Source organism: Chrysemys picta, chromosome 5 (assembly GCF_011386835.1).
Source record: "Chrysemys picta bellii isolate R12L10 chromosome 5, ASM1138683v2, whole genome shotgun sequence".
In the NCBI taxonomy this organism is placed as follows: Eukaryota; Metazoa; Chordata; order Testudines; family Emydidae; genus Chrysemys; species Chrysemys picta.
In genome coordinates this window covers 57,968,273-57,979,098 of record NC_088795.1, presented here as the reverse complement: position 1 = coordinate 57,979,098, position 10,826 = coordinate 57,968,273, and the positions used below count along the sequence as shown (strand labels likewise).

At 44.8% G+C, this 10,826-nt stretch overlaps 1 protein-coding gene across 10 annotated transcripts in view; it reads right to left on the bottom strand.

The window, feature by feature from the left end:
* Positions 1 to 357: 357 nt before the first annotated feature.
* ARHGAP10 (Rho GTPase activating protein 10) overlaps positions 358 to 10,826 on the bottom strand; it is a 257,127-nt gene continuing 246,658 nt past the window's right edge. For all 10 annotated transcript variants that reach the window (XR_010601805.1, XR_010601804.1, XM_065597784.1 and 7 more), the window contains one exon: positions 358 to 1,261. Coding sequence is in view for 8 of the 10 variants with exons in the window: in XM_065597784.1 (XP_065453856.1) it covers positions 1,173 to 1,261 (89 nt within the window). In the remaining 2 variants the exon portion in view is untranslated. The remainder of the gene's footprint in view (positions 1,262 to 10,826) is intronic.

The window sequence follows — 10,826 nt, the reverse complement described above, 5'->3', positions numbered from 1 at the left end:
AGTAAGATGGCAGGGTGAGAATAGGGGCCCCTGCTAAGGGGAGAAATGGGGCACAGAACTCCTGGCATGGAGGCAGAATGGGAAGCAATGGTGTGTGTGTGTTGCAGTCCCTGAAATAGCAAGGGATGGAAGGGAGGCCCACAGGGAGCTTGTGGGGGGGGAAATACAGGGAGACCCTCTTGTGTGCAATAAGATCGTCCTATAGAATCAATGCAGCATGTGACCCTGTAGTTGTATTTAGCAGATGTTAATGAAGTCAGTAAGTAAGTTGTTTGCTGTGAGGAATGTCCTTCCTAACTTATAGCTGTTCTGAATCAGCAGTGCCTTCCTCTTTACTGATTCTGCACACACACCTTCTGTAACTAAGAGAAGTTTATTTCAGTTACTGATTTATAGAAACAGAGCAAATCATTCTCCAACAACATGAGAGAGAGACAAACAGTAAATAACATTTCATTTACAGTGATTTTTTGGGTGACAAACCTGTACTTTGAAAATTGCACAATATGGAACCGGAGGTACTGGAGCCTGCAATAAATGTTAATGGGTCCTGTCTTGAAAATAATATAAATGAAGCTACCCACTTCACATAAAGGCATCTGCATTTTGAAGACACTTGAAAAATCTCATATCCCCCTCTCTGTGGATTTTATTTATCTGAAAATCTGATCCAGCTACTTCCACTCCCCTTTCAGAATATTACTTTGCCTTCAGCATAAGAGCCTCTTTGCCCAATAACTTTTCAGAACCAGAAAAATAGAGTGTTGACAACATTTAACAGTGGATATAAATACAGTTTTCAAATTTCAATTTAATCAGCACCAGGACAATGTAAATACTTTTAAACTTTTCTCCAAATGACAGCTGACTATGAGTTCAACCATGTATGTGACTTAAAATTCGGGTTATCCTGCAAACATATTGCTGTTGTGCTTTGCACATGTAAAACCCTGTTCATAAAATTAAACTGCCCCTCCCCCCCTAAAAAAAGCCACCTTACAAATCACATCTCTGCAATTCCTATTTGGCAACATTTTATCTTTATACAGATTAGGCTCTTCATCCCATTGTCTAGCTCTTCCTTGATTAAAACCAGTCACCAAAGCGGAGAGAAGTGACTAACAAAAATCCATGGATACCATGTACACCTTCTGGGCGTTAAATGTAGAGAGCTAAAGAAACTGAACATAGTTTTGTGGAATAAGCCCTCTCCTGCCATTTAGAGTTCCTTCAAGCCAGCCTGGTTCTCTGGAAAGTTGCACTACAAAAGGAAGAAAAAGGTTTTATTAGTCTCCACTAAACTTGCAGCTTCAACTTGTATCTTCCTGAAAAAACAGCAAAGCATTAAACCTTTTGCACAGACCAGTGTGGAGAACATAGCTAGGAAAAGAGGAGGTTTCTGATTAACTCATTTAAATATTGGTATGGGTCACCTAGGAGCTAGGACATGCCAGACTCGGGGGTTCTCACAACAAAAATTTTGGTGGCCTCAGAGTGCAGCCTGACAATTTTTCCTAAAATACTTAATTACCTTTAGGAAAAAACAAATAAATATGCACATATACAGGTTCAAATCAGTGTAATTTATTTATGTATGGTTTTTGGCAACCTAATAATGTACAATTGTCTCTGTTCTTTACTGGCTCTAAACGCATATAAGGTGCTTTGCATGTTCTTGGCTTTTGTTTTGGGTTGTTGTTTTTTTCGTTTTTTTGGTTGCTTTTTAAATGTCTTGCTAGCTAGTAAGTCTGCTTCTGTGAAAAGTGATACTTGTATGTTTGTTAACATCACTTTTCACAGCAGCAGACTTGATAGCCAGAAAGCAGTGAAAAGTGATACTAACAAACATACAAATACCACTTTTCACAGCAGACTTACTCAGCCCTGGTAAGCCAGAGGACAAATTAAGCCCTGGATGGGGAGGTGGGTGGGGAGGCACCAGGGTCCAGGGGTGATGGGGTGGCCAGAGCCCGAAGCTCTGCAGCTGTGGATGGAGCCTGCTACCTTGTGGCCAGAGGACAGAGCCCGCCACCCAAGAGCTGAAGCTAGAAGCCTGAACCCCACCACCCTTGGGAAGGTGGGGAACTCAAACTGGCTGCCTGCTTCTCTGGTGTTTGTGTGTCTGCTGCTTCCCCCTGCCTCCAATCACTGCCGAGGAGGCTGTGGCCACAAGAAAAGCCCCTGGTGACTGCATGCAGCCACAGTGGCCATATTTGAGAAACGCTGTGTCAGAGGCATAGGTTGAGCATGAGAGCCAAATCTGGCTAGTTGGTTGGTTGCAGGAAGGTTGGGAATTTTTTGTGGTCAGCCTAGGAGATCCGGACATGGTGCAGGGGTTTGAAAGGAAGGTCTGGAAAGGATACAAAGTGTAAGAGCTTGCAGGGTACTATATCAGGAGGAAGGTTAGAGCTTGGCTCTTATCAGAGATTACAGCAGTGTTTATAAGCTTTGTGGGGAGTGGTTAGAGTTCTTGCCAAGCACAGTAGGGGAAATTTTAGCAGTTGAGAACAGGGCAAGACCAAAAACTTGTCCTGGGTCCGGGGGGGAGGGTTGGATCAGGTTTCACTACAAGCGGTTTAAGGCATGTGAAGCGGGGGGGGGCGGGACTTAAGGGGTGACTTAGGCTCACGGGGCTATAAAACTGCAGTGTAGTCATTTGGGCTCAGGCTAGAACTCTTACACCCTGTGAGTCAGAGTACCAGAGCCCAGGCTCCAGCCCAAGCCTGAACATCGGCACTGCAATGTTATAGACCCGCAGCCCACAAGCTCACACGGGCCAGCTGCGGGTGTTTTATTGTAGTGTAGACATGCCAGTAGGCACTTAGGTTCCTTGACAGTCAAGGAAACTTAGGCTCCTAAGTCATTCAAAAATGGCATGTGGGTACTTCTGAAAAATGTATCATGTACACTTTCTTTTCCTCTGTCCCAAGGTGAATACTATTGCCAGGCAACAGGAGAATGGCACTGCTCGGGCAAGTGCTGTCAAAATAAAAACTGTAGTTTGAAAAGGACTTTAAAAATGTAGATAGCAGAACTGCCTTCAGATTTTAAAATGATACCTTAACAATTATAGCAGTAACCTGGCAGCACATTTTGTAATGGAAGGTTTTCATTAAAAATTTATCAAAGGAAAAATAGTACATTGAAAAGTGCCTTTTTAAATCTCTCCACATACAGTAACTTACAGTCCTATTAATAATTAGCATGCCCTCCCTCCCTTTGTCACTTTCATTCCATGATTATAGAGTACACACGCACACATTTATAAATGCTACACTGACACCACCATTGAGCCTCCCTCCAAAAGTTTCATCACAGCAGTTACAGCTCTACCCCAGTGAGCAAACTGACATTGCTGAGACAACCCTGGCCTTCTTCCTGAGGGGGACGTATCCGCAAGACTGGCTTGTGAAAGTCAGAAACTCACTTTTATCAAAAAGGAACATGAAGTCAAGACAAAAACACAAACGCCATCATTTAAAAATTGGATTTTTGAGCGAAAAATATTTTCACCCCAAGGAAACCAGAAATGGAACAGCAGGGATATTACAGGATCAGTAGTGAGGTGCAACAGAGCTCTGTGTTTGGGAAGTTTGCATACCATCCATCTGCATTACACCTGGCTCAAGGCAGCATTATTGGTATGTCACTTTCATGAAGATAAAATTCACAGGGGTGTTGTGAAGATTAAAGAAAAGGACGCAGTAAGTAAAATGGTGAGATCACTACACTGATATTGATCCAGATTTATAAACTGTGCCCAGACTAGTAGGCCCTAATTTTAACCTGCTTTGATGTTCCAGTTTTCTCCATTCATCTTTTTCCTAAGTGTATTGTACAAACACATTCACTAACCATCTCACCAGACTCAGTCGCTCTGGTATCATACGCAGGGCCATTAACGTTCGCTTTAAATCCAAGTTGTTCAGATCCAATTTTTCAAGAAAATCTCCAGCTCAAGAGCAGCTCTTTTGTGTCCCCTTTCTGTCATTTCTTCTCAATAAACCATGATTACAGTTCTTAGCACTTTCTCAAATCTGCCTCATTTAAAAACATCTTGCTGCAGAGACTAAGCACTGGGCCTCAAAACTGCTACTATTCATTATTGGACCAAGCATCCCACAGGAGTTATGTTTTATGTTGGCCCGGGACAGGAAGGGACAATATTTGTAATTTAAAAAATACAGGGCAAAGAAATTAAAATGAGCTGTGACAGAGCGACATTAACCATGGCCCAGAAAGACTGCACCACAGTGCTGATCGAAGACTGATTCTCAAAAGCTATCGCCTCCCAGGCCAGTGGAAATACCAGTTGAAAAACCCACTGCAGTACCTGTATTTGCCCTCATTACCTTGCAGTGGAGGCAAACTTGGAAAGAGATTCCAAGGTGAAGGTCTAAGGAGTGCCACAGGGAAACTACTAAAACACACGCACACAAACCCAGACACATCCAACAATTATCCTTAAAAATAGCAGTGATGGCCCTTACAATATTACCAGTTTTACCTAGGTAAGCTAAATAAATAGTGTTATTTCTAATTGCAAATAGGTTTGCCAACTTTCTAATCGCACAAAACCGAACACCCTAGCCCCACCCCTGTCCGCCCACCCCTTCTCCAAGGCCCCGCTCCCTACATTTCCCCTCGCTCAGTAGCTCGCTCTCCCCCACCTTCACTCACTTTCACTGGGCTGGGGCAGGGGGTTGGGGTGCAGGAGGAGGTGAGGGCTCTAACTGGGGATGCCGGCTCCAGGGTGAGGCCAGAAATGGGTTCAGGATGCTCTGGGCTGGGGCAGGTTGGGGTGCAGGAGGGAGTGAGAGCTCCAGGGTGGGGTCAGGGGTGCGGGAGGGGGCTCCAGGTTGGGAGTGTGGGGCTGAGGGATTTGGAGCGTGGGAGGGTATGGGCTCTGGGGTGGGGCCGGGGATAAGAGGTTTGGGGTGAAAGAAGGGGCTCAGGCTCAGGGATGGGGCCGAGGGATTTGAAGCGTGGGCTTACCTCGGTCAGCTCCTGGTGAGCAGCGCAGTGAGACTAAGGCAGGCTCCCTGTCTGTCTTGACTCCGTGCTGTGCCCCGGAAGAAGCTAGCAGGTCCAGATCCTAGGTAAGGGGGCCAAGAGCCTCCATGCGCTGCTTTCGCTCACGGGCACCGCCTCCGCAGCAACCATTGGCCTCGGTTTTTGGCCAATGGGAGTGAAGAGCTGGTGCTCATGGTGGGGGCAGCATGTGGAGCCCCCTGACCCACCTCCCGCCTAGGAGCCGGACCTGCTGGCTGCTTCTGGGGCACAGCACAGAGACAGGAAAGGTAGGGACTAGCCTGCCTTAGCCCCACAGTACCGTTGACCAGACTTTCAATGGCCTAGTCGGCAGTGCTGACCAGAGCCGCCAGTGTCCCATTTCGATCGGGTGTTCTGGTCGAAAACCGGACACCTGGCAACCCTAATTGCAAATACACCTCTACCCTGATATAATGCTATCCTCGGGAGTCAAAAAATCTTACCGCGTTATAGGTGAAACCGCGTTATATCGAACTTGCTTTGATCTGCTGGAGTGCGCAGCCCCGCCCTCCTCCAGAGCACTGCTTTACCACGTTATATCCAAATTTGTGTTATATCAGGTCTCGTTATATCGGGGTAGAGGTGTACTTATTTAGGCCCATGCTCTGGGTATTCCTACAACTCTGACTGCCATATGCTGGGACTGGATCACAGGGGATGATCACTTGGTGATTGCCCTGTTCTGTTTGTTTTCTTTTAAGTGTCTGGTATTGGCCACTGTCTAAAGACAGAATACTGGACTACATGGACCATTGGTCTGACTGAGTATGGCCATTTCTTATGTTCTTATTATGTTCAGAATCTCCAAGAAGCCCCACCCAGAGAGCTGCTTGAGTCAACAAGGGCTTGTCCACATGGAGTGTTGTTCCAGAATAGCTATTTCTGATTAACTCCATATGTGGATGCTCTTATTCTGGAATAAAATAGGAATAGTTAACCCACTGTTGGTCATGTCTGTGTGAACATTTAGTTTGTGGCAAGATGGATACTGATAAGGCAAAAGACTCAGACAACCGCGCACCTGGGCGCACACACACCTGGAATTGAATCAACATAAGCAAGCACTCGAGGAAGAAAGGCTGTTATTCAGTCTAGGGCCAGGCTGAGCAAAAGGGCTTGTCCGTGACAATAACTGATGGGAGAGCACTGCTAGATTAATCACAGTGAGGCCAAGAGCAAAAGCAGGGGGGGAAAGGGAAAGAAGAACAAGAGAGAGAAGTGCGGGGGGTTGGGAGGGGAGACAGGAAGACAGAAAAAACAGCAAGAGCTGACAGAGCTTGGGGGGGGGCGGGGGGTGAGACACACAAAACCCTAATGGAAGCAACACCTTTTGTCAGACACTAATTTAACAGTTACTTTAATGGTTGATATTAGCTGTACGTCAGCTTGATTGATGCATTGTCACTTTGATAGTTAAGGTTATTGGTAGAGGAGCAGAATTGATGTATTATTACTTTTAATTCTTCATTTGGGGGTTTATTAGGGCATATGGGAATTTAAATTGAGTAAGTGAAGAACTTGAATTGATTCATTGGAGTCTGATTTCAGTATAAATGCACCAGGGGGTAGATACTATAATAGGTGAAGAGGCGGGTACCTCTCTGAAGGAGTTTCAAAGACTGGCTGAAAACAAGGAGATGGCTTTAAAATATTTAAAGAACATGAGACCCCTAAATACCTTTCCATTCTGACAACGCCTATTTATTCTATGTCCAAATGGGAATCGTTACGGAACACTATCAAGACATATCTAGTTCTCACCTTGACCACATTACTTCTATGTTGTTTCTGTTTTCCTGTCTTGCTTTTTAGATTATAAATTTTGCCTTCTTTTCTGCTTGCCCGGCATCTAGGACATTGTGCGTGATACCAAACCAAATAAATAAAAAGCAGTGAGTCCACTGATGAGGCTGTAATTAGCTTTTACTATGAACCCATTCTCAGAGCACTGCCACATATCCAACGGCAGAATTCGGCCGGGGTGAAAAGGATTTCACCCCAAAACTATTATCCTGGTGCAAAGCAGAGAAGGCCAACGGATGTGCTGCTGGATGAACTTTACTGCTGCTCTGAAAAATCAGCAACATAATTCCTGGCTCCTGACTATTCCCCTGGGCATAAAGCTGGGGGCCTGGCCATGCACTGTAACTGAAACACCATGCCCTGTTGGGTGCTCCATGGAGTAGGGAAACTGGGACTCACTCCTAGGACCCTTCCTTTGCACTAGGAAAGAATCTTGGCCTGTGGCCATATTAGTGCACCGGGGGTGGGGGGCGAGAGAAGCCCCTTCTCCCCGGCTCAGCTGGTGAGAGTGCAACACAGGGCAGATGTCCTGTATTAGAAAGCCCACCTTGCAAACCATTTGCTTCAAAAACGCAGATTTTTCCTGTATGTGGATCTCTGTCTGATGAAGATCCTTCCTAGTCATGTTAAAAAAAATGGTAAATTAAAATAACTTGCATTAGAGACTTCAAAGAGAACAATCATTTAGCTAATTTCTCTTTAAAAGGTCTCCCACCTAAGTTGATGCAGACGTGATCTGCCTACAAGGCAGCTCTGTGACAGGAAGCACGTCCACCAAGCACATTCCTTTACTGAGCATACTGGAGGGGGGAAGAGTGTGTTTGGGGGCCCCAGATCTTCTCATCTGCTGTAACACACAGAACTGAAACCTGGAGCAGACTTGTTTGGAGGAACCGAACAAGAGTTTGTGAGATACGGTATTTCGGCTTTAAATTAAGTTTGTTTTTCTGAGGTTTTCTTCTTGTGCAGTGAAAAAGACATTCTGCTGAACTCCCCATTTGTTCCAGTTTGTTAAAATACTCAGAAGGAACATTCTGGTGGGGCTGGAGGGAGGGAGGTGATTAAAAGATTTTAGTTTCTGAGAAACTTTCCACACACATTTTTTGATCCAATATAACCGTTAGTAGAATGCATTGTTGAATATATGGGCCATATTGGCTACCTTTTAAATAAAAAAAAAAATGCCTGTGGGTTGATTTTTTAGCTGCTCTAGTCTGTGTATTTTTTTCCTTTTCCTACTGGATCTAAGCTGGGAACTTGGAATTCCCCCTACGTTTGGGGCACACTGCAGAGATTCTCTTCCTTGGTGTCTGTGTCACTCTAAGCACACACGAGTCAGTATGTTTGGCATACTAGGACAGTGTGTCACAGTTTCAGGGTAACTGCACATGTATCCCCCCTCCATGGTCCACTCCAGGAGCACCCAGTCGGGTCTCCGGTCTCCAGCCATCAGCTGACTTTGGGGAGGACCTTTGTCCCACTCCCTTCTGACGAGAGGTTTTTAGGCTGCACAGCTCTCTGCCTTACACTATGATACCCCTAGTAAGCCAGTCTGCCTAACGGCCAGTGCCTGTGCTTTGCTTTCTCTCCAAGGGCTAACTAACAACAGTGCATTGCCAGCAGTTACAAGTCACCACTCTGCTCTTTCTAAGCAAACAAATTATTCTTAAGGTTACAGAGAAAACACAATAAAAACAAACAGATTTAAATGTACCAGGAGTCACACATCAGTCTTATGGGGCCCTCCTAGGCCAAAGTCTTTCCAACGGTTCTGCAAAGGCTGGGGGACCCCCTGGGACAGAAGGTCTGGTCCATTGGCTGGATCAGAAGGAAGGCCACTAGCCAGTTCAAGTTCATCCGTTTATAGCAGTGGTTTTCAACCAGGGGTCCGCAGACTATGTTTAAGGGGTCAGCAAAAGGCTATTGTTACCATAGAAAGTGTTTTTCAATCTGTGGTCTATAGACCCCTCAGGGTTCACAGACTCTGTCTAAGTTTTCCGAAGGGGTCCGCACCTCCATTCAAAATGAAAAAAGATTGAAAAAACACTGTTTTATACCAAAAGCCCTTTGTTTCTTACCTAGTCTTGGAAAAACGAGCCTGAACCACTATACGCAAACCACCCCACGGGAGAGACCTTCTCTGGAATTGTTTAGTCCCAGTGATTCAGCTTCATCACCCGCACTGCCTTTTAGTTCCTGGAGGAGCTGTGGTTACCTTTCCCCCATGGAGTAGAACACAGTCATACATAAACCATTAATTAATATAATGGTCCCAAAAGATCACAGAATCAGAGAAATGAAGGGCTGCAAAAGACTTTGAGAAGTCATCAGGTTCAGTCCCTGTCCTGAGGCAGGACCAAGTAAACCTAAACCATCCTTGACAGGTGTTTGTCCAACCTGTTCAGAAAAACTTCCAGTGATGGAGATTTCACAGCCTCCCTCAGAAGCCTATTTCAAAGCTTTACTAACCTGATAGAAAGTTTTTCTTAATGTCTAGCCCAAATCTCCCTTGCTGCAGACTCAGCCCATTACTTCTCGTCCTACCTTCAGTGAACATGAACAACAATTGATCACAGTCTTCTTTATCACTGACTATTTGAAGAACTTATCAGGTGCCCCCTCAGTCTTCTCCTACCCAAGACTTAAGTATGCTCAGTTTTTTAACCTTTCCTCATAGGTCAGGTTTTCTAAATCTTTTATCATTTTTATTGATCTCCTCGGGACTCTTTCCAGTTTGGCCACATCTTTCCTAAGGTGTGACACCTAAACTCGACACAACACTCCAACAGAGCCCTCACCAGTGCCCAGCTGAGCAGACAATTACCTCTTGTGTCTTACATATGACATTCCTGTTAATACAATATTAGCCTTTTTTGCAATTGCATATTCAATTTGAGATCCGCTATAATCCCCCAAATCCTTTTCTGTAGTATTGCCATAAAGCCAGTTATTCCCTATTTTGTTGTTGGCATCTGATTTTTCCTTCCTAAGTGCACTTGTCTTTATTGAATTTCATCTTGTTGAATTCAGACCAATTGTCCAATTTGTTAAGGTTGTTTTGAATTCTAATCCTGTCCTCCCAGGTTGGTTTCATCTGCAAATTTTGTAAGTATACTCTTAACTCCAATACCAAAGTCATTAATGAAAAAATATTGATTAGTACCAGACCCTGGACTGACCCCTGTGAGACCATGCTAGATGTGCCCTCCCGGTTTGACAGCAGAGTTGCGATATCTGTCACACAGTGCATATCAACTTTCTGACACTAGTAGCAAATTGAACAGCTGGGAATAAATTAGGAGGTACCGGGTATGTTGGCCAACAGAAGAATTTCCAGGCTCTTCTGCATCAGTGTGCCCCTTGTTCCAGCACACAGATCTCAGCATTTTTTATAAAAATTTCAGGGAATAACTTGGGAGCTTCAAACTGCACAAAAGTTGGATGAGCATTTTGTTGAACTTAAGTTTGGGGTTTTTTCAATGTGACACCATGTATCATGGCCTCATAAGAGGCAGTTGTGGGGTACTCTTGCTATCATTTGATGATTTTCTAATAGCAGTGCATAGTATATTGCATTCATAGGGCAATACTGCCAAATATAACATTTAAAATCCTTCACAACAGCCCCTGCTTCCACGTCCCCCTACTCTCTGCTGTCCTCCTGGTGGGGAGAAGCCAGGCTGACTACTCCTTCTCTGATGTTTTTAGGGGTAGATGACATGTTCAGTCCCCTCCTAGATCTTCAGGGATTAAATAATAGCCCCTGCTAGCACAAGGGCAGAACTACAGGAAAAACTCTTGTCAACTCAGAGACCCAGGTACAGAAGCAGCTGATTGGAAGCCAGGATAGATTAACTAAATTTGGGATGCCCTGGACAAATCAGGATGGTTGGCAAGTACGCCCTCAAATGAGGATCTCTTTATGGACATCCATATTTACCTGTATATTTGTGTGCATGGACATACACCAA